Source organism: Ovis aries, chromosome 7 (genome assembly GCF_016772045.2).
Source record: "Ovis aries strain OAR_USU_Benz2616 breed Rambouillet chromosome 7, ARS-UI_Ramb_v3.0, whole genome shotgun sequence".
Taxonomy (NCBI): domain Eukaryota; kingdom Metazoa; phylum Chordata; class Mammalia; order Artiodactyla; family Bovidae; genus Ovis; species Ovis aries.
The window spans coordinates 86916820-86941051 of record NC_056060.1 but is presented as its reverse complement, the minus strand read 5'-3'; the positions used below and the strand labels follow the sequence as shown (position 1 = coordinate 86941051).

The 24232-nt window shown below is 46.3% G+C and overlaps 1 protein-coding gene across 1 annotated transcript in view; it reads left to right on the top strand.

Annotated features, from left to right (window-relative positions):
• Positions 1-2300: 2300 nt before the first annotated feature.
• SPTLC2 (serine palmitoyltransferase long chain base subunit 2) overlaps positions 2301-24232 on the top strand; it is a 99876-nt gene continuing 77944 nt past the window's right edge. The window contains exon 1 of the mRNA XM_004010819.6: positions 2301-2547. Coding sequence (XP_004010868.1) covers positions 2416-2547 — 132 coding nt within the window. The 5' untranslated portion in view covers positions 2301-2415. The remainder of the gene's footprint in view (positions 2548-24232) is intronic.

Genomic DNA, 24232 nt, shown 5'->3' with positions numbered 1-24232 from the left:
TTCTAGGAACACCTACTCCTTACTCCTCATTTGCAGCTCTCCAAATTCTACTCATCTTTCAAGATCAAGCTTCCTTGACTCCTCTGGTGGTCCAGTGGTTAGTAGCTCACCTGCCAATGTGGACGACACAGCTTTGATCCCTGGTCTGGGAAGACGCTCCCACACTCTAGCCACCCGATGCAAAGAGTCTACTCACTGGAAAAGCCCTCATTCTGGGACAGATTGAGAGCAGGAGAAGGGGGTGACAGAGGATGAGATGGTTGGATGGCATCACTGATTCCATGGATATGAATTTGAGAAAACTTCAGGAGACAGTGAAGGACAGGGAAGCCTATCACACTGTAATCCATGGGGTTGCAAAGAGCTGGACATGACTTAGTCACTGAACAACAACAACTGGGAGGATTCCACATGCCTTGGGGCAACTGAGCCCATAGGCTACAACTGATGAGCCTGCATGCCCTAGAGCCTGTGCTCTGCAACAAGAGAAGTGAGGTGAAGTGAAAGTTGCTCAGTTGTGTCCAACTCTTTGGGACCGCATGGACTATCCAGTCCATGGAATTTTCCAGGCCAGAATATTGGAGTAGGCAGTCTTTCCCTTCTCCAGGGGATCTTCCCAACCCAGGCCTCCTGCATTGGATTCTTTACCCCCTCAGCCAAAAGGGAAGCCCAAGAATACTGGAGTGGGTAGTCTATTCCTTCTCCTGCTTCAGGATTGACTGGTTTGATCTTCTTGCTGTCCAAGGGAGTCTCAAGAGTCTTTCCCAGCACCACAATTTTAAAGTATCAGTTCTTCGGCACTCAGTTGTCTTTATGGTCTAACTTTGCTCACAAAAGTCCGTATAGTCAAAGCTATGGTTTTTCCAGTAGTCATGTATGGATGTGAGAGTTGGACCATAAAGAAGAACCACCATATGACACAGCAACTCCACTCATGGTTATATATCTAAACAAACAAAAGATATGTGCACCCTAGCGTGCATTAAAAAAGAAACAAAGATCAAGCTCACTCCACATCTTCCTCCCAAGCCTTCTCCAGGTTCATTCAGCCCACTGTCTAAGCCCCAATTAAATCCCTTACCCCTGCTTCCAATCAGATTCCTGCCCTGAAAACTTCCTATGCAGAAAGTCTAGACTTGTCACAGCCAACCAGCCTTCCTCATCAGAACTCCTGCTGCTTAATCACTCCAGCCTTTGGTCAGCCTTTCCTTTTTGTTTACTTCAGGTACCTACATCTTTTCTCTTGTAGAATGTGAGAGGGAAACCATGAACTTTTTTTTAGCATCATACATGTATTGACCTCCCTGGTAGCTCAGTCGGTAAAGAACCTGCTTGCAGTGCAGGAGACCTGGGTTCGATCCCAGGGTCAGGAAGATCCCCTGGAGCAGGAAATAGCAGGCCACTCCAGTATGCTTGCCTAGAAAATCCCATGGACAGAGGGGTCTGGTAGGCTACAGTCCATGGGGTCTCAAGAGTCCGACACGATTTAGTGACTAAACCACTATTTCCTCTCTAATAAATATGGGGATATAGATAAAAATAGGTGAAAAATAATGTATATAAATATATATACAATGCTTCTAGTATGAGTATTGTGATAGGTGCAAAATGGCTCATTAATAGAATTCTTGCAATGAGTCTATTAAGCAGGAAGTATTCACTCCATTTGAAAGAATTTGGCTCCCAACGTGGTTAAATACTCAGGTTTAGCTTCTGGTTACTGGCAGACCTGGAACAAGACCAAGTTTCTTGACTCTCTGTACAAAAGAAACTGTACAGAGAACCCTGAAACTGAACAGATGTGAAGGGCAAAGAGACATGTGAATTATTACTTAAACTGTGTTACTTACGATGAGCATTGAAGAATGGTGAGGGAATGTTAAAAAAATTTAAAAAAGGTACCGTGAGAATTAGCTAATTAAATAGAAGGCTGGGAATCAAACCGAGCACTTCCCCTGAGACAAAGGCAGGGAGGGCGCCACCAGTCCAAGAGAACCGGGAACCCGCTCTAGAGACCCAACTCCCAGGTCCAAGCTGTCCCCCTCCAACAAACCCTCCCAACACACCCGCGGAACCGCGTCGTTCTAGCCCGTGATTGGCCAGGAGGAGAGAGGGTCCGCCTCCTCCCCCGCTCCTGATTGGCCAGCGGCCCCCTTAGGCGCACGCCACTCCTGCCGCGCTCCCCCTGGCCGGGTCTCGGGCTCCCGGGGGCCCCGCCTTGGGCGCGCCGCAGGCTTCGGCGGGAGCGGGCCCCGCCCCCGCGTGACGGCCCCGCAGGGAAGCGGCGGCGGCGTGCAGCCATTTCCGGTTTCGGGGAGGCGGGAGGGGCGCGGAGCGGGACTTCGGGGCCGCAGCTCCTTCGGCCGCCGCCTACAGAGAGCGTCTGCCTGTGGCCGCCTGGGTGCCGCCGGGACGATGCGGCCGGATCCCGGAGGCTGCTGCTGCTCCCGTCGCCCGGTGCGGGCGAACAGCTGCGTGGCGAACGGGGAAGTGCGGAACGGATACGTGAGGAGCAGCGCCGCGGCCGCCGCAGCCTCTGCCGGCCAGGTACGGAGGGACCGGGCGGCCGGGGACCGGGGGGCTCGGTGCTCGCGAGCCGGCGCCCATGAGGAGAGGCGGCGGGGAGGTCGCAGTGACCGTCCGCGGGGCTCAGGGGTGCCGGCGGCCGCGTCCTGGCGCTGACCCGGCCTTCCCGCGGCCGGGAGGCTCAAGGGCGGCCGCTGGGGCTCCCCTATCTCTCTGCGCCTGAGGTCTTTCCCCCACCTCACCCCACCCGACCCGGGAGGTCTGGCTCTGCTTCTGCTACCCGATCCCGCCAGAAGTGGGTGCTGCCGCTCTGGGGAGGCAGGGAGTGCCCCCCTGCCCCTCGGAGCCCGGGAGGGTCCACTCGTGGGCTCTTGGTTTTTTTTGTTTTTTGTTTTTTTCCCCCTCCGGAGGCTCCCTCCTCTAGCCCTTTCAGGTGGTTTTGCTTCCTCCTAGAAGCTCTGAAGCCCTCCAGGGAAAACCACATTTAGAATCCTCAGGAGGCAAGGAAAAGTTAGGAGGTGGTACCAGTTGGAAACTTTCTGCAAAGCAAGACTTTGGACCACAAATCTGGCAGTGAACCCAGTCCAGAGGCTTAATAGCACTATGGTCTTGGTCCTCGGTGAGAATCTCCACCCCCCCCCCCCCCCCGCACCATCCCGGGCTCCAGGTTGAATCAGGTGGTCCTTTTGACCCCTTGCAGGAGTGCTATCACACACGGGAATTTTTTAGCCTGGTGATGACTTGTGATGAGGGAAGTCCAGGTGGGTCAGCAGTAAAGAATCCACCTGCCAATGCAGGAGACACGGGGTCCATCCCTAGGTTGGGAAGATCCCCTGGAGAAGGAAATGGCAACCAACACCAGTATTCTTGCCAAGATAGTCTCTTGGACAGAGGAGCCAGGAGGGCTAACAGTCCATGGGGTCGCAAAGACTCAGACGAGACTGAGCCCAAACGCACAACTTGCAATGAGTCTGTCTACTAATTCACCAAGGCTGAGTCACCAACCAAGCCCTGGCATTTCTGAAATATTTTGAAAAGTTCTGAATTCAGAGCAGTAATGACTGTCAACTTTCCAGTTCTGTGGACTGACAGGTATTCTGAAATGTGTTTTTGAAGCTGGTTAAAAAGATGAAAGGTCAGTGTTGGTGGAAGAGTGTTGTGATATTTGCAGTTGACTTTAATACTGATAAATCTCATTAAGAAATTAAGGAAATCTTTTTTTTTTTTTTTTTTTTTCGGAAATAGTCTGTTCCCCATAGCAGGAAATGTGACTGTTGTAATGTAGTTTGGTATTACCATACATATGTGCCAGCCTTCTCCCCCAGTCAGTAAATACAATAGATAGGTCTGATACTATCTGGCGTGAAACAGAAAATAGGTGTTTCTCCGGGTCTTCTTGAGATGTTAAGTCTGTAACAGTTAGAGGGGAAATACTTAAAAGAGTCTTGGCCTCCCCTGAAGTTTTAAGGCATAAGACAACATAATACACAGACTCAAAAATTTTTGTTTCCATTTTTGAAGAAATAATTGTGTGAGACAGGAAGTGATAAGAATCAGCTCATTATAAGCACATTGAAAAAGTTGTTTTCCTAGCAATGGCTAATAAGTTAAAATTGTTGTGGTAGAGACTGTAACAGGGAAACCTAATGGTGGAAATCGGAAAATACATTGCAGGGTGCATTATGATATTTAAGAGTGAGGAGGAAATCAAGAGAAAGGTGTTCACGCGTTAGAGGTGCTTTGTGTTTAAGTGCTCTTTTCGCTTAACATACTTGTGTTCGGAGTTAGTATTCACAGTAAATAAGATTTCTCTGTCCGATAATCCTGAATTCTTTAGCACTGGTGGGCGTGACATTTCTTCAGAGATTGCTGACTGATACACTGAAGAAATATTAAGCTGCTGAAATGAAATTTAAAAATCTATATAATTGGAAAACTTGACTTTTTCTAATATATCTTAGTGAAAATTTTCGCTCAAGACACACAGGTGGCATTTGGAAGAATGGTTTGGTGGAGTGCCCAAAGAATATTAGGGGCCGCACTATCCCTTCTAGAAAACAATTTCTCATGAGGGTTGTTTTTTTTTTTTTTTTAAGACAAAGACTTTAGGTATTAACTTTTATACTAATAGGAGGACTTGGCTGTGGGATGTTGTTTTTCCCACTTTCTCTTTTCTTAAGCAAAAGAAATTTCATGAGAGCAAGAATATCTTTAAAATATTTTTTAGAGTTGGAGAAGGCAATGGCACCCCACTCCAGTACTCTTGCCTGGAAAATTCCATGGACGGAGGAGCCTGGTAGGCTGCAGTCGATGGGATCGCACAGAGTCGGACTCGACTGAAGCGACTTAGCAGCAGCAGCAGCAGCAGCAGCAGCAGAGTTGTGTTTGTTTTAACTGAAGGGATGTGCTGTGGTGCACCAGAGCACGCTGTTGCTCTGTGTATTATTTTCCCCAGTTTCTGGGGGAAATATGGCAAATTATGCCATAAAAATACACCTAAGGTGTTAAGTGCACAGACTTGTGTCTTGCTTTTACTAAGAAGAGAATGTAATGTGGTTTTTAAATCTGAGATATAAGTTCATTTGCTCACATATTCCACTTTTTTGTTTTTTGGCCATGCCCCGAGTCATGTGGAATCTTAGTTCCCTGACCAGGAATGGACCTGAGCCCCCTGCATTGGAAGCATGGACTCTAAACCACTGGACCCTCAGGGACGTCCCCCCTTTGTCCTTTAACGAACAGAAGAGAAGTTAGAAACTTCTAAGATCCCTCTACGCTCTCAGGAGTCTACATTTCTGTGTTTGAAGGGGTGAATGTGTATGCTGGCCTCTTCGTTGGATTTGGGTTTAGAGTTTGAGTAAATATCAATAGATGCTGTGGTAGAAAGGGCAATATGAAACAATCAGATATTATTGTTTGGTTTTGTGTTCTGTTTTCCAATTTTTTTTTTTTTTTTACTGTGGTAAAATACACATATCATAAAATTTACCATCTTAACCATTTGTAAGTGTCCACTTCAGTGGACTTAAATACATTCACAGTGTCATGCAGCCATCCACACCATCCAGCTCCATAACTCTTTTCATCATGTAAATCTGAAACTCTGTAGCCATTGAACAGTATCTCCACATTCTCTCCCCCTTCCAGTCCCTGGTAACTGCCCTTCCACGTTCCGCTTTTTTGTCTTTTGGTGACTGACTTTTTTTTTTTAGCATAGCATCCTCATGATTCACGTATGTTGTAGCATGTATCAGAATTTCATTCCTTTTTAAAGCCCAAATAATATTTGATTGTGTGTATATATACCGCATTTTGCAGGTTGCCTCCAAGTTTCAGTTGTGAATAATACCACTGTCAGCCAATAACTCTTAAACCGTGCTCGTAGTTCTTTCAGGTATATACGTAGACGTGAAATTGTTGGATCATATGGTATGTTTAATTTTTTGGAGGAAACATGCTGTTTGACACGGTGGCTGTACCACTTTGCCTTTCCATCAACAACGCACAAGGGTTCTAGTTTCTCCACATGCTCACCAACACTTGTTATTTTCTGTTTTTTTTTTTTTTCTTTTACGATAGCTGTGAGATTTATAGGAGAAAAATATGTATATATCCACACCCACTCCTGTGTAATTTCCTAAGTGATAAAAATCCTGGGAGCATCTTTTGTTCTAATATTTGGTCTTTGACCTCCAGTTTCTGACTCAGTTTCACATTTCCTGGATAATAGAAACATCTTTTGTTCTAATGTGCTGACTCTCATTCGGCTCCTGAATGGGAGCCCTGCTCACCAAAAAGACCAAGTCATGATTAGAAGCTTGGAATTTGGGACTTCCCTGGTGGTCCAGTGGTTAAACGTCTGCCTTGTAACGCACGGGACACGGGTTCCGTCCCTAGTCGGGGAACTAAGATGCTACTGCAACGGAGTGTCTGAGTCCCGGCGCTGCGACGGGGTCCGAACGCCACTGCCACGACTTAAGACCCGATGCAGCCAAAAATAATAAAACAAGAAAAGAAGCTTGGAATTCTCAGCCCCACCCCCAGTTCTCCAGATAGGGGAGAGAGGCTGGAAATGGAGTTAATGATCAATCATGCCTGCGTGATGATGCCTTCATAAAAGTCCAGAGAGGACCTGGGTTCAGAGAGCTGCTGGGTTGCTGACCACATGGAGGGGCTGGGACAGCGGCGCACCTGGAAGCTTTGTGCCCCTCCCCACATTCCTTGCCAGCGTTGTTATCATCTCCTTTTATAACACACTGGTGAACAGTAAGGAAAGAGTCTTCCTGGGATCTGTGAGCTGCTCTAGTAAATTAACCAAACACCAGGAAGGGGTCCCCAGAGCCTCTGATTGGTCAGAAGCACAGGTAATAGCCTGGACTTGATCCTAGCATGAGAAGTTGGGGGTGGAGTAGGGCAGGCTTGTGGGACCAAACTCTTCCCTGTGGGATCTGATGCTGTCTCTTGGCAGTGTAGAAGCGAGTTAAATTGTAGGACTCCTACACTTGAAACTAACAGCATTGTAAATTAGTGATATTCTTGTTTTTTTAAAAAAGAAAAAAAATTGAAGGACACCCATCTCTGTCACAGTATTGCTTGGTGGTATGTAGCAGCCCCTCTCCCCACCGGTCCCCCCCGCCCCCCGCACACACATGTGGTCAGAAGTGTTAGTGGTATGGCAGTGTGAGAATTAAGGAGAGATATCACAGGAAAATCAGGGTTTTTTCCTGTACAATAGCCGTCCTTAAATGTGTAGACATTACTGTTTTTTAATGACGATGGTAGATAGAGTTTTCACAAGGAAGAGAAGCGGTAATTTTTCTTCTCTGCCATTCAGAGGGAGTGAGAGAAGAGAGTCAAGATTTTTGAGGTAAAAGGTGGCAGTTAGCATTAGGGAAGCTTTGAAAGAGTTAGAATTGAAAGCTTTGGCAGAATTAAGAGCGGGAAGGAACCTTAGGGGTTTATGTAATTCAGTCCCTTTATCTATTTGTAGGACTTTATTAAAACTATATCATTAAAACTAATCTTGATAGGTGATTCTATCCTATTTTTAAAGACCTCTAGAGGTTTTGCAGGAAATTTTCTTAGCAGCAATTTGGAGTATTCAATGATCTTAATTACCAAGAGTTTATTACTGTGGATTTAACATTTGGTTAAATAAATGCCGTATTTTGGTTGCACCTGAAATATAGTACTGTTGGTTTCTACTTTTAAAGCTCCTTGTTAACATTACATTTTTTCTGTCTTCCATTTCTTTGAAGAACTTTTGAGATTTGTTTACACATTTAACTTTCCTAAATTAGTTAACAATATAGAAGAAAAAAATGATGTGCCTTTGAGAGAGTTTGAATGTAAGTTTTTTTCCCATTCAGTATCAGTTCAGTCGCTCAGTCGTGTCCGACTCTTTGTGACCACATGAACCGCAGCATGCTAGGCCTCCCTGTCCATCACCAGTCCTTTAGGAATAGTTTTACGAGATAATTAGAAGAATGACAGCCTTCTAGCTACCCCAGTAAATAAGATTTTATCTTAAGGAATTGGCACACAAGTTATGTTCTTATTTCAGTAATAAGATAAAGTAGAACAAAGTACTGGCTTTGCTACTTCGCAGAAGGCAAATGAATAACTAATGAAAGGTGGTTTACTAAGTAGCTGCTAGCTTTTGTTTCCACTGAGAGGAAACAGTACCTGGGAAAAGAAGCTGGGTCATGACACAGGAACTGGAGGAGTAGCTAGAATGGTGAATATACCTGCTTAGGTTTCACAGGGCCTGATGAGACATCAGAAGACGTGAAAGCTTTGCAGAAATAATGTTGTAACTGCTTACAACTCATGGGATTAGATGTTTCAAGTGCTTTTTGTTCCAAGAGGAAGAACATTTCAAGTCTTACTAGTTGGATCTGAAAGATTCCAGAGTCATTTGAGGAACTCAGGAATTGTCGTTAATAAAAATTCTTGGGAAATGAGACCAGTATTTAACATATAAATCACTGTATTCTTCTCCCCCGCCCCCCCCCCCTCACCCCACTGTATTCTTAATATAGTATCTTAGAACTTGTGTATTCAGGGCAGGCAGGCTTGCCCATTTTTTAAGGTTGGCCTAGGTGGCCTAGAAACTTCATAGTGTTCTGACAAGTAGTTAATTGGTTGAGATTCAATTAGATTCCATTTTTGAAAGAAAGAAGCAGTGTTTATTGGCAGAATAGGCAATTGAGAGGGATGGGTAGAGGCTGTGTTTGCATTCTGAGTGGGTGTGCCTTACTTGATTAAATACATGGTTTGTGGCCTCAAAAGCCAGTTGCCTTCTGAATTGCTTCTAAGAAGACTTCTATAATATAATTTATAATTTGTGACTTAATGTGAATTAAGCAAGTAAACCCTTTGCTATTGCCTGATTCAAGCTCAGAAAATTTATCATAACGTCTGTTGTCTTTAAGACTACCTTCAAGACCCATTATGAAGATTAAAGTGGTGATTTTCCCTTTTGTTTTAAAATAGTTTTTCCGTCTGACTGTAGAAATAATACATGTGTACTATAAGACCCTAAAGGGCTGGGACCCTGTGTTGGGGGCTCATTTTCGAATGTGATCTGTTGTAAATTAGTCTGCTGTTTTCTGATATTTCTAAGTAGAGTAAAAAGTATGCAGTTATACTGAGACTATGCATGTGATCCAGTGTTCCTCTACACGTCGAGGTTGGGGAAAATATTCAACAATTTTTATGATTTGGAAAGCTTTAGAAACTACAGATAAAGTACTGACCAGTCCAGTGTGGTGGTTTTGAATTATGCCAAATAATAAGCCTCTTTCAGCTTAATAAGTAAGCCCCTTCAGCAAACATCTGAATTTTACTATTTGAATTGTGCCTGGTGATAGGAGCTGCGGAGATCTTAGTTGAAGGAATGAGGGGGTGGTGGCTGAAGCCATGGAGGTTGGTAAAGTAGGTAAAAAGGGCGCTAGGCAAGCAGAGGAGGCGCAAAGGATGTAATATTGGGGAATCCTAGTGTTCTTGGGAGAAGATACACGGGCACACACACACCACTGTTGAAGAAGGTTGACTGGGAAAGAAGAGAAGTATTGGGAAGTGGTGTGAGAAAGCCCAAGGAAATGGAGGGTGTTTCAGTAAGGAGGGGTAAGGGATAATAGTAGCCATAAGGGGGCTTCCCTGGTGGCTCAGCGTTGCAGAGTCCCCCTGCCGATGCAGGAGACACAGGTTTGATCCCTAGTCCGGGAAGATCCCACATGTTGAGAAGCAACTAAGCTTCCGTGCGCCACAGCTGCTGCTGAGCCTGTGCTCTAGAGCCCGGGAGCCACAGCTGCGGAAGCCTGCGGGCCGTAGAGCCCGCGCTCTGCGACAAGAGAAGCCCCTGCAGCGAGAAGTCCGCGCGCCGCAGTGACCAGGAGCCCTGCGTGCCACGCCTAGGGAAGAGCCCGTGCGGCAGCGAAGACCCAGCACAGCCCAAAGTAAATTTAAAAAATTTTAAAGTGATAGTAATAGGTACCATTTACTGTGGTCAGAGCCTCTCCCAGCTTTTTTACCTATCTAATCTTCACAAGAGCTTGGGTAAGTGAATATTATCTCCATTTTACAAGTAAGACTGAATTCCAGACCATTTAAATAACTGGCCCAGGTAGTAAGTTAACAAGACCAGATTGTATTCAGGTTTGTCTTCATCTGTCATGTCGCTGGATTTGACAATTCACAACTTAAATTAGTTTTTGAGGACTTTGGGTATTAGGAATGACAATAGATTTCATCTCTTGAGAGTTGGTTATAGAGGTTGATCTTTCTTTGGATTTTTCCTGAAATGAGCTAGCCTCTCACTACTGCCTACCACACATACTAGAAAAAATAGTTTGGAGCTTTACTCCCATCACATAAGCTGTGCCTCACTCTGAACATATATTTCCAGAAGTGTCCTCTTTCTTTTGGCAGGCGCATTTAGAAAAGAAGGGAATCCACATTTTTTTCCTTGCCATCAGGATAAGTTCCTGATTTTTTGTGAAGTTACCTCATATGGAATGGACTAAGAAGTGCTTCCAAAGCCAGCCGTAAAATAAATCTACATTTTGGTGTTACCATATTCCCATTGATAATTCAGAAACGCAGGCCTCCAAGTGCACACAGCGGCCTGGTTTCCGTCCGCCACACCCGGTGTGCTCTGGGCAGGGATGCTCTGCACAGGAGGCATCATTGTCTCTCACCGCCCTGCAGCACTTCTCTGCAGCACTTTCCTGCCTCTTAGATAAGCACCAAGGTACGACAGGTGGATGTTGCAGGAGACCTGTGTGCCAGTGCAGGTCTGCCCCGAGTTCTGCATTTTCTTCTGAGCTCTCTTTCACCTCTGACATGTTCTGGGCCTGTGCCCTCCCCTCTGCCTTTGTAGTGAGCATGAACTGGAAGGGCAGCCGGTTCGCATTCGTTTCCGTAAAGCCAGTAAAGGACAGCTTTTGCACACACAGCATCAAACAGAATTAAATGTTTAGGAAAAATGCAACAGAAAAATTGTAGGACTTGGATACTGAAAACTACAAAAGCATTCTGAAAGAAATCAAAGGTCTCAATAAGTGCAAAGACATCCAAACGTTAAGGGATTGAAAGACTTGAGATTGGTCTACAAAATCAGTGCTGCTGCTGCTGCCAAGTCGCTTCAGTCGTGTCCAACTCTGCGACCCCATAGACGGCAGCCCACCAGGCTCCCCCGTCCCTGGGATTCTCCAGGCAAGAACACTGGAGTGGGTTGCCATTTCCTTCTCCAATGCATGAAAGTGAAGTCACTCAGTCATGGCTGACTCTTAGCGACCCCGTGGACTACAGCCCACCAGGCTCCTCCGTCCCTGGGATTTTCCAGGCAAGAGTGCTGGAGTGGGGTGCCATTGCCTTCTCTGACAAATTCAGTGCAACTCCTATCAAAATATCAGCTGGATTTTTTTGGTAATAGTTAAATCTGGTCCTAAAATTCATATGAAAACATAAAGGACCCAGAATAGACAAAGCCTTGAAAAAAAAGAACAAAGTTGGAGGACTCACCCTTTCCAATTTTAAAACTTACTGTAGGGACTTCCCTGATACTCCAGTGGCTAAGACTGCACTGCCAATGTAGGGGTCGCAGATTGGGGCAGAACTAAAACCCTTTCATTTGTGGTCAACTGATTTTTCTACAAGAGTAGATAATTCAAGGGGAGAGAGAATGACCTTTTTAAAAAGTGGTGTGGGGGCAACTGGCACATGCAAAAGATCAAAGACCTAAATGTAAGAGTTACAACTACAAAATCCTTAGGAAAAAAACATAGGGATAAACCTTTGTAGACTTTGATCAGGCCATGGTTTATTTTTTTGTCCATGACTCCAAAAGTATCAGCAACCAAAGGGAAAAAAAAATAATCAATTGTCCTGGATCAACATTAAGAACTGTATTTCAAAGGAGACCATGAAGAAAGTGAAATGAGAATCCATAGAATGGGAGAAAGTATTTGAAAATCAAATCATATAGCAGATAAGAGGCCTGTTATCTAGGATGTATAAAGCACTCTTCTAACTCAACAATAAAAAGACAACCCAAGGAAGTTCCCTGGCAGTCCAGTGCTTAGGACTTGGCATCTTCACTGTCATGGCCTGGGTTCAATCCCACCACGCAGCATGGCCGAAAAAAAAGACAAACCAGTGTTAAAACGGACACATGATTGTGATAGAAGTACCTGTTAGAGACCTCTGCTGTACACACTAAAGGGTGATATCTTTATTGCCTCTTGTACAGGCGTGGTTTGTATGTAGGAAAAGGAAGCAGGTTATTTTCAGGATAGCTAAGTTAATTAGTGTTAGTTCTGGTTTCCTAGAAACAGACATTTTCTTAGTAGGGGAAATGAAACTCAGCCTCTGTCTCAATTCATGTATAGCTGATAATATGAATAGCAAAAATAGCTAATTATATGAATAGCAAAAAATAAGCACAAAGGTTGAGTTTAAAGTGAAAGTCTCATTTTAAACCACTGATAATTTTTCAACAATCAGATTAAGTTATTTATGAAATAATTAAAAGTAAAATTGATTCATAGAATATCTCAGGAATATGACTGAAAGTGAAAGAGTTAGTCGTTCAGTCGTGGACAACTCTTTGGGATCCCATGGACTTTCGCTCACCAGGCTCCTCTGACCATGGAATTCTCCAGGCAAGAATACTGGAGTGAGTGGGTGGCCATTTCCTTCTCAAGGGGAATCTTTCCAGCCCATGGTTTGGACCTGGGTCTCCTGCATTGCAGGCAGATTCTTTACCATCTGGGCCACCAGGGACTATGACTAAGAAATGGCAGTAGGTGGAAAATGTAGAAACTTGCATTCTCATCTTGACTTTCAATCCAGCTTTCCTGTGACTGGACAGATTGCTTAAATCTTCCTTGGTTTTGTCGTTAGTCATGTGAAGAGGAAAAGTGAGACAACTTGAGAAATACTTGTGCTCAAAATGCTTCTCAGTTTGTGTGCAGTTTTCATTCTGCATACTGCTGCTACTGCTAAGTCACTTCAGTCGTGTCCGGCTCTGTGTGACCCCGTAGACGGCAGCCCACCAGGCTCCCCCGCCCCTGGGATTCTCCAGGCAAGAACACTGGAGTGGGTTGCCATTGCCTTCTCCAATGCGTGAAAGTGAAAAGTGAAAGTGAAGTCGCTCAGTCGTGTCCAACTCTTCGAGACCCCATGGACTGCAGCCCACCAGGCTCCTCCATCCGTGGGGTTTTGCAGGCAAGAGTACTGGAGTGGGGTGCCATTGCCTTCTCCATATTCATATGTAAACCCCTTTAAATAGTGTCCTTTAAAAAAGCTTCTTTATTCTCTTTTATCTCAAAAATCATGATGATCTTTGTCTTCTTTTTCTCTAAAAATTGCAGAATTCTTGAGGACTTGAAAAAGGCCTACCTTTCATTTGCATTGTCAAATACAGGGTATTGCTATTGTAAGTCGCTTCAGTCGTGTCCGACTCTGTGCGACCCCATAGACGGCAGCCCACCAGGCTCCCCCGCCCCTGGGATTCTCCGGGCAAGAACACTGGAGTGGGGTGCCATTGCCTTCTCCAATGCGTGAAAGTGAAGTCGCTCAGTCGTGTCCAACCCTCAGCGACCCCATGGACTGCAGCCTTCCAGGCTCCTCCATCCATGGGATTTTCCAGGCAAGAGTACTGGAGTGGGGTGCCATTGCCTTCTCCAAATACAGGGTATAGATCTTTACATATAAATAGAAATGAAATATTTGCTGAATGAGTGAAAAGAATGAGATGATCATGATGATTTTGAGCTCATTGGTAGAAAGGGGGCTCTGGCTTCCTAGAAGAGTCTGATGTCCAAAAATTATTCTTGCAGTTTTAGAAATGTTAAAAAAATTAAACAGGAGGATTCTCTACTTCTGGGGACGTGAAACTAGAGGGGGAGGTTCGGGTGTGAGAGACGCCCCAAGACTGTGTTGCTGTGGTGGTTTAGTCGCTAAGTTGTGTCCTACTCTTTGGCAACCCCATGGACTCTAGCCCTCCAGACACTTCTGTCCATGGGATTTCCCAGGCGAGAGTCCTGGAGTGAGTTGCCATTTGCTTTTTCAGGAGACCTTCCCAGCCCACATCTCCCACATTAGCAGTCAGAATCTTTACCACTGGGCCACCAGGGAAACACATATCCCAAGACCAGCAGTACTGAAACATAAAGCTACTCTATACTGTGCCTTCTCTCCTTCAGTCACACTCCTGTTCTCTCCCAGCCGCCTGGGAAAGCGGGGGTTTTTGATTGGTTGCTGGATGTTATGAATAAAAGACCGGCAGAGACTAAAGTCAGTTTTGTTTTTTTTCACCGTTTGCTCTCTTAGAGATATGGGAAGGGCCTGAGCACCTCCGTCTAACCAGGTCTTGAGTTTGGTGGGCTGGGCAGAGTTTTTAGGTGGATTCAGTTTACTCTAGTGAGTGCAGTGTCTCAAGGATGGGATCCATTGTGTGTTTGTTGCAGGCTCCTCCCTCTAGTATGACCTTACCTCCTAAGCGTAAGATTATGGTTGACCTCACATCACCTTTCTAGTCCATCTCCCTAGCTTCTCCAGCACTTGATAAATGTCCTGTGCAGAAAACTGGTCACATAACCAGGACTCTTCACACCAACCTATGTAGCTCTTATAAACTCTGTTGGTTTTTCTCTTCCTTGGTAGAGCTCTTCTGCCCATGGCAAGTCAATCTGCCCATGATCAGATTCTGTGAATACCGTGAGGAGAGAAAATGACCAGTGATTTTAGCTCACTAAGGAAAGGCTCTTCCCTCTCTGGAATCTTAGTTCACCTTGTCCTTTTTGCATGGAAAACAGTTTCTCATTATCTTTAAAACTACTCTGTATAGTTTCATCTAGGTTTTCTGTGAAAATGATGGCTTGGCTCTACCTATTAACTCCAACTTGGAAGCAAAAGTCTCAGTGTTGTTTTTAATTTTTTTGTTTTTGTTGCTATAAGTGTGACGTTTAAATAAATAAGGTTGAGACAATCTCTTTGTAAAATCGGGAGATAGGTAGTCCTGAGTAGGTAGGGTGTGAGATCTAATCTTCCTTGTTGTCTTGCAGTCTTTGAGGATGCTGTCTTCAGTTAACATCTTCAACCACACCACATTCTAGGCCACAGGCAGAGGTGGAAAAGTGGAGGGAAAGCAGCACTTGCTGTTTTAAAGGATGGACTCCAGCCCTGGTATACCCATCATTTCTGTTCACTTCCTGTTGGCCCGAATTCCTCACACGGCTGTCTTTTGCTGCAAGAGAGATTGGGGAATGTGGTATGGAGCTGGGTAGCCGTGTACCCAGAGAAAACGGAAGAGCATCTATCGCTAAAGGGGATTTAAAGAGAATGTATACAGGGGGCCACTTAGCTGTTTCTTCCACAGTATGGTAGGAGGAAAAGCTCTACCTGGAGTGTCTTTTTTTTTTTTCCTTTAAACGATCAGTTTTCTTAAAATCTTTTTTTTTTTTTTTTTAATTTTAATTTTTTAGCTGCTCTGCGGCCCTTGGACCACCAGGGAATTCCCTACTTAATTTTATTTCTTTACAAATTGAAGATGCATTGAAAAATAAACTAATGAAGAGAAATGGGAGGTCCAGAGCAGGGGTATCCCAGGCTGGGAGCAGGCAAACCTGGTCACTGTCAAGCCCAGCCCTTGTCCTGCCCCAGCCAGGTCTGGCTGGAAGATAACCGTCAGGCACTCTGTCAGTACCGAGGCCTGGGGAGAAAGTGTGTCCTGGCAGGAGAGGCTAGCCACCTCTGCTTTCTTGTCAGCCTCCAGCTTGGAGAGCGGTGTTTCCAGCAGGAGCTCAGAGTGAGATGTGGGCTGGCTCTATGAGGTGTTGCAAGTTGGTGACTAGGCTCCCTGCAGAAGCGTCCAGTATTGGGGCCTCCGCAGCTGGAAAGGAGGCTGATACCTCTCTCGGGTCTCAGGACACTTTGCAGCTCTGTTCCCAGGCCCATTCGCGTCTGATAATGCACCTCTCTCCCCCAAGGGATCACCAGTCACTGCAGGAGAAAGAACGAGCCACGGAAGCAGAGCTAGAAAGCTAATCAGCCCCTCAGTGAGTGAGTTGGCTGTTGACTTCTAGACCCTGAAGACTGACTGCTTTTCTCTCCGCTGTCTGTGGTTTATACCCTGCTCTTGTGCACGTGTGTGTGTTTATCCCGAGCATAGCAACTTGTTTATGAAACACGGCTGAATTAGCAGCCCTTCTCCCTGGGATCCCTACTCTCCTCACCTGCCCTTCTCTTCTTAGAGGCTGGTCCAAAGGGACATGTAATATTGCAAGGATCTGGGTGGCTCCAAAGCCCCCAACACCAAATCACATACAGTGAGGTGAGAAACTGCATTCCTCACAACAGGATTAGCAGGAACAGGAGGGTAATGTAAGGGGATAAGGGCCCCTTCCAATAGCAGGGCATGACAGAGTGGTCGGGTACTTGAGCCCAGAGAGAAGGTGTCTCTTATGTTCCTTTAAGGTCAGCTTATGTGACTTGCCAGCTGTGGAGCTGTCCCAGTTTCTCTGCTGTCCTGGGTACTCTCTGGAGGCTGGCCTGGATGCCATGCTGTTTACCCATGTGCTCTAGCCCAGTCACTGTCCAAACCTCCTTGTTCCTGTTGACAGAGAAGGTCCCCATGGGATCCTCCCCCACTCAAGGCTCTTGTCTTTCACCGGGAGGTATTGCACTGCATCTAGCTTGTCCTCTCATTTCACCACGGTAAGCTTCATCTTTGTGCCCTCAGACCATCAGTGAGGCACCTTCTTGGACAGCAGATTATCCAAAACTGGCAGAACATCCGACCACTGGTGGTCTGACTGAAGGAGGTGACGTGGAAGAAGCTCTGGACAACACCCTGCTGGACAGTCACTCCCACCAGGGAAGAAGTTGAGCTCATTCTCCAGCAAATACATACCCCTGTTGCTTAGACACTCTAGATGCTTCAACTACTGGTTCAGTGGTATTCTCAATGGGAGACTTTGTCAACAGTAGGAGCTGAGGATAGGAGAAGACATTGGTCTCAGCCACGTCCGTGGAGGTAACCAGCTGTCAGACTTAAGCATGGTCATCAGTAGTGATCTCAGCTCCAGGACATCACTCTTCAACACAGAGTTCTGGTATACTGGGAGCAGCTTCCTGCCCTCGGAAAGGATCAGTTGTCCTACAGAGGAGGAGATCGCACAGTTCTTTCTGTAACAGGCCAACATCTGGGCACACTGAGTGATGAGAGCGTCAGGAAGAATCGTCACAGGGCTGTTTGGAATCCCGCCCCCCCGCCCCAGGCTATGGAGGCAGAGCCGTGGCTGCCCTGCACAGCCGGGGTAGAGCAGAGCACACTGCAAGGCTGCACTCCCCTCGTTGAGCCAAACGTTACGCTTAACCCCCCAGTCACCTTCTTGTCCCCATCCAGCCCCACATCGGTTGTGTCACTCGTGTAGAAAGCCCCAGAGAGATCTGTGGCACGGACATTAGTGCTTGTCTGGACCCGCAGCACAGCACCAAAGCCAGCAACCTTCTGTAGATCCTGACTCTGGTTGCTAAGGAACCGTGGCTGGTCACGCTCCACCTGAAGGCAGGTGTGTTACAGAGAGCCACCGGTGAACTGGGGCACTGCAGAGAGCATCACCGTATCCACACACAGGCTCCGGAAGAGGGCGAGGTCTACACCATAGCCTTGGGCCACACATTCTTTGGCCAGGACCTGATAGGCACCTGCCTGAGGCTGAAACAGAGTCCTCTTGTCTATGCTGATCAGCTTCTTGTCTATGCTGATCAGCTTCCTGTCATCTCAGTTATTCAGGCTCCCTGGAGCCTCTGCAGTGAGCAGGCAGGTGTGGAACAGAAACAGCTTCCCTGGACACTCAGCAGCCTTCAGAGCCTCCATCCTGGCCTGGATAACTGGAGCAAATATTGTCTCTTGTCTCCCTCGTGTCTGCAGATTTTTCTGGAATCTGATCCAATAAGCTGGTGATAACTGCCCAAACTCATTGAGATTGACCAGGAATCCATCCAGCATGTTACCCACATCAGATACAACCGTCATCTGTAGTTGGGCCAGTGAGCTCTCTGCGTGGTACAGGTGGAGCACCTTAGTACAGGTGGAGCACCTTAGCACAGGTGACAAAGCCCTCCCTCCCTAGGCAGAACGTCTAACAGCACCTTGAGCTGCTCACAGAGGAGCCTAACAAGACCACTCCTGGTGCCATTATAGGAGAGGCCAGTCATGAAGATAAGAGTCCTGGGGAACTTGCTGTTCTTGCAGTGATCCATAGTGGCCAAGAATCTGTAAGAGCCCAGGGATAGCTCAAGACCATCATAAGCACCTACTCATTTGCTGGTATGAGCAGGATGTTGAGAACACTGGGATGGGCTGGGGAACATCATTGATACAGCTGCAAAAGCAGCACTGGAAGCTTTTCCCTCCCTCAAGGAACTGCATGAAGGGGCACACACGTGGTTTACAGTGATTACAGCACAAAGGGCCCAGTTCCCCATGGTCAGTGATACACAGTGAAGCCTCTTCTGGGGGCAGCCTTGCCAGCGGCCTGATGACAGCTGCCGGGGCACCTGAGCCTTCCCCGTGTCAGACGGGCACGGGATAGTGTAGGTTGTGCATCGGATGTATCGGGTGTTGCGTTCCCTTGGTCATTCACCAGGAGGTTGGTGGTGACTAAGGGTAGCACCTGGCCCTGTACTCCAGTAACAGGTGGCACTGAACCCCGATTGTTCCTGTCATCCTCAGTAACCTCAATAGGGCTTGGGATGGCATCAGGGTCCAGGCACTTAGGAGGCAGTGGTTGGGAAGCCCTGGCTGCCTTACGAAAGTGGCTGCTCCTGGGTAGGGACTTCCATAATTGGTCCAAGGCCCCTGGCTGGTCCACAGGAACTGTTTCATTGCAGCTGGTAGCCTAGCTTCTGGGAAGAGTGCATGGGTGGTTGTGGTCCTGGGGGCCAGTCGTTTGGATGCTGGGGGCAGAGCTTGAAGAGGGGAGGAGGACACATGACTGGGCTGGCTCTGGCTGTCCCCTCCCCCCAGACTCTGCCCAGCTCGGAGTGTGGAGCTGGAGGCCCACGGTGGGGCAGATCACCGGGGAGGCTGGGCCCCAGGGTGGCCCTGAGGGTAGGAGCCGTACAGACCAGGGTTAGGGAGCTGTCCTGACACTGAGGGGCAGTGATGTTGGTGGGCCATAGCCTAGCCTCACACTGGGAGGGCCACAGCCTTGCCCATCTGCATTCCAGCCAGGTGAGCAGTCACCTGTCCCTTTGTCAGGGGAGGGCCAGAGGGCTGAAGCTAGCTGGCTGGCGTGGTAGGCACCTATGCATCTAGACAGTGGAGCTTGGCCCATTCTGTGCATCTTCTTGGCCAAACTGGCTGTAGGCTGTCTGGCCACAGCCAGCCTGTGCTGTTGAGGCTGGAGGTGCTCCTGGGGAAGGTGGGGGAGGGGTCAGCAGGGAGCCTGGTACTGGGCCATTGTCAGCTCCATGGGGCGAAGGGGTGGCTGTGGGTCCTGGTTGCCCACCATAGCTGGATGATAACCCTGAGTAGTTGGGCTGGGGCTGCCAGGTTATCCAACCAGTGAGCCCGACTTGATCTCACCCAGCTCCAGATCCAGGCTTGACTTCATTGCTAATGTCAAGGCTCCCAGGCTCCACTTCCAGTTTCCTTGAAATCTTGTATTAAGTAACCTATTACTTGCCCTTTGTTTTGTGATTTTTCTGCTGTGGAAAATTAGTCTTATTTAATGGTGATGAGCATGTTCTCTGTAGCAGTTCAGTTCAGTTGCTCAGTTGTGTCTGACTCTTTGTGACCCCACGAATTGCAGCACGCCAGGCCTCCCTGTCCATCACCAACTCCCGGAGTTCACTCAAACTCATGTCCATCGAGTCAGTGATGCCATCCGGCCATCTCATCCTCTGTCGTCCCCTTCTCCTCCTGCCCCCAATCCCTCCCAGCATCAAAGTCGTCTCCAGTGAGTCAGCTCTTTGCATGAGGTGGCCAAGGTACTGGAGTTTCAGCTTTAGCATCATTCCTTCCAAAGAAATCCCAGGACTGATCTCCTTTAGAACCAACTGGTTGGATCTCCTTGCATTCCAAGGGACTCTCAAGAGTCTTCTCCAACACCACAATTCAAAAGCCATCAATTCTTCTGTGCTCAGCTTTCTTCACAGTCCAACTCTCACATCCATACATGACCACTGGAAAAACCATAGCCTTGACTGACAGACCTTTGTTGGCAAAGTAATGTCTCTGCTTTTGAATATGCTATCTAGGTTGGTCATAACTTTTCTTCCAAGGAGTAAGCATCTTTTAATTTCATGGCTGCAATCACCATCTGCAGTGATTTTGGAGCCCCCAAAAATAAAGTCTGACACTGTTTCCACTGTTTCCCCATCTATTTGCCATGAAGTGATCGGACCAGATGCCATGATCTTTGTTTTCCGAATGTTGAGCTTTAAGCCAACTTTTTTACTCTCCTCTTTCATTTTCCTCAAGAGACTTTCTAGTTCCTCTTCACTTTCTGCCATAAGGGTGGTGTCATCTGCATATCTGAGGTTATTGATATTTCTCCCAGCAATCTTGATTCCAGCTTGTGCTTCTTCCAGTCCAGTGTTTCTCATGATGTACTCTGCATAGAAGTTAAATAAGCAGGGTGACAATATACAGCCTTGACCTACTCCTTTTCCTATTTGGAACCAGTCTGTTCCATGTCCAGTTCTAACTGTTGCTTCCTTACCTGTATATGGGTTTCTCAAGAGGCAGGTCAGGTGGTCTGGTATTCAAAACTCTTTCAGAATTTTCCACAGTTTGTTGTGATCCACACAGTCAAAGGCTTTGGCATAGTCAATCAAGCAGAAAGAGATGTTTTTCTGGAACTCTCTTGCTTTTTCCATGATACAGAGGATGTTGGCAATTTGATCTCTGGTTCCTCTGCCTTTTCTAAAACCAGCTTAAACATCTAGAAGTTCGCGGTTCACGTATTGCTGAAGCCTAGCTTGGTGAATTTTGAGCATTACTTTACTAGTATGTGAGATGAGTGCAAGTGTGTGGTTTGAGCATTCTCTGGCATTGCCTTTCTTTGGGATTGGAATGAAAACTGACCTTTTCCAGTCCTGTGGCCACTGCTGAGTTTTCCAAATTTGCTGGCATATTGAGTGCAGCACTTTCACAGCATCATCTTTCAGGATTTGAAAGAGCTCAACTGGAGTTCCATCACCTCCACTAGCTTTGTTTGTAGTGATGCTTTCTAAGGCCCACTTGACTTCACATTCCAGGATGTCTGGCTCTAGGTGAGTGATCACACCATCGTGATTATCTTGGTCGTGAAGATCTTTTTTGTACAGCTCTTCTATGTATTCTTGCCACCTCTTGTTAATATCTTCTGCTTCTGTTAGGTCCATACCATTTCTGTCCTTTATCAAGCCCATCTTTGCATGAAATGTTCCCTTGGTATCTCTGATTTTCTTGAAGAGATCTCTAGTCTTTCCCATTCTGTTGTTTTCCTCTATTTCTTTGTATTGATCACTGAGGAAGGCTTTCTTATCTCTCCTTGCTATTCTTTGGAACTCTGCATTCAGATGCTTATATCTTTCCTTTTCTCCTTTGCTTTTCGCTTCTCTTCTTTTCACAGCTATTTGTAAGGGCTCCCCAGACAGCCATTTTGCTTTTTTCCATTTCTTTTCCATGGGGATGATCTTGATCCCTGTCTCCTGTACAGTGTCATGAACCTCAGTCCATAGTTCATCACACACTCTATCAGATCTAGGCCCTTAAATCTATTTCTCACTTCCACTGTATAATCATAAGGGATTTGATTTAGGTCATACCTGAGTGGTCTAGTGGTTTTCCCTACCTTCTTCAATTTAAGTCTGAATTTGGCAATAAGGAGTTCATGATCTGAGCCACAGTCAGCTCCCGGTCTTGTTTTTGTTGACTGTATAGAGCTTCTCCATCTTTGGCTGCAAAGATGGGAAGTTTAGACAAACTTAGCAGGCAAATATTATCTGAATTTTTATTTGTTGCCCTTTAAAAAAATGCTGGTTCTGACTTTCCCCCCTTTTTTGGGGGTCTATCGTCATGCATATTAATGAGAATGTGGGGAGAGGTTACTTACAGCAGGCAGTTAGAACCTGATGTCCCTTAATATAGAGAAGTAAGTACTTACAATGTTGAGCCAGGTATCCCTTGTCCTAGGTAAGATTGTAAGCAGTATTCCAAATGTACAGAATTGATAATGTGGGGAGCCAGTTTTTAAAATTTGCTAAAGCCCTAAAAGTTTTCAGGCTGTGCCAACATACAAAAAACTAGTAAGTGCAGGAAAAAAGTTCTAAAGTATTTTTAACACAGAATCTATGTCTGGTAAATTTCTTTCAGTTGATAGCAACTGACTCTCACTGGACAAAAAGGCGACTTATTGTCAGGATAATGAGTATAGAAGCAAAAGGGAAAGGGAGGGGGTGGAGAGGCATTGATGAACCACTCAGAAAAGGTGGAATGACAGGAAATAACACAGTGCTTGGGAGTTACTCCCTGCAGCTGGTTGTGGACCTTTTCCCCAAGGATGTTGGTGGTCCAGTGCCCTTCAGAATCCTTCACCAATGAAATTTTAAATCCTCGCGTGACAGAGTTAACTGGGTTCATTTTGGCAGAGTTGCCTACCCCTGTGCCAGGCAGTTGGGAGCCAGGAAATCGGGTCCTACTGCACAGGTGTGACTACCAGGCGCCCACCCCTGGTGTGAAGGAGTATTCCCAGAAAAGGGGTGACTCTGGTGGCCTTTCCAGTTTGCGGCCACTACAAAGCCAGGCTGGCGAGCACTGCGTTACCACAGGCCCAGAACACACTAGAGGCGGGAGAGACCTCAGGGAAGATGTGAGATTTGCGCAGACCCGCCCTGGCACACCATCTCATATGACGTTCATCTGTCATACCTCGATGCTTATCTGGGGACAGGAGTGCTACAGAGGTCCGGGTAGTGGGTGACGATAGAAACTCCCGTGCAGAGCGCCGCTGCCCAGAGCGCACAGGGAGCCGCAGTCTGAAATCATGCAGAGCGTGCAGACTTGGAGTTTGCAAGAGAAATATGGTCATGTGAAAATACAGCTGGCTCTGGGAGCATTTCCTAGTCCATTCCATCTGAGATACTAATCAACAAGAAATCAGGAATTTATCCTGATTGCGAGAAAAAAAAAATGTGGGCTCCCTGCTTTTCAAAATGAGGACACTTCTGGAAATAACACGTTCAGAGTGTCGCATAGCTTGTGTGATGGGCGTAAAGCTCCAAACTATTTTCTCTAGTATGTGTGGTAGGCAGTAGAGAGAGGCTAGTACATTGCAGGAAAATTCCAAGAAAAGACCATTTCAGCAGAACTGATTTTTAAGGAACAACCCAGCATATCGCTGGAAATGAATCGGGTTCATTTGAAAGAAAACACATAACAGTCCTTTGATGGCTGAGGCATAATGGGTGGTTCATATTGAACTTTAGTTTTTGAAGTAATGTCCGTCCCAAGCTGTCCTCCAGGTGGACACGTTCTGTGGTGATAAGGCAGGTCCTGTGACCCTGCTGTCACGCTGAGTGGGAACGTGTGTGTTTGCTTTAAAAGAAATCATGCTGCTGTGATTTTGTGTTTATATCACAAACGTAAGGTTCCATTTTCCAGTAATTACTTCCTCATTATTGCTTCATTGCATAGTTGCTTTGTTTGCTTTTATGGGATTCTTGAAACCTCTGCTCAGGTTTATTCCTTCTAGTTATTTTACAATGAAACCACCCCCCCCAAACCTCCCCACCTTTTTTTTTTTTTTTCTTTTCTGAAAGGAAAGAGAGAATGCAATACATTTTCCAAATCTTTCTTTTGCTACAAAAGACACTCCTAGGACAATTAGCAAAATCTAAATAAAGTCCATATTAGTATTCTAACAATTTCCTGATTTTGATAATTGTCCTGCAGTTAAGTAAGTGGGTGTCTTTGTTTTTAGAATATGCACTGAACACTTGCTCACATGGCCTTTCCTCAGTGGAGATCTCTGCCTGCTCTTCTTCTAAGATCAGATGGACTTCCCTGGTGGTAAAAAATCTGCCTGCCAACGCAGAAGATGCAGGTTTGATCCTTGGGTTGGGAAGATCCCCTGGAGAAGGAAATGGCAACCTACTCCAGTATTCTTGGGATTACTGAGAAATCCCATGGACAGGAGCCTAGCAA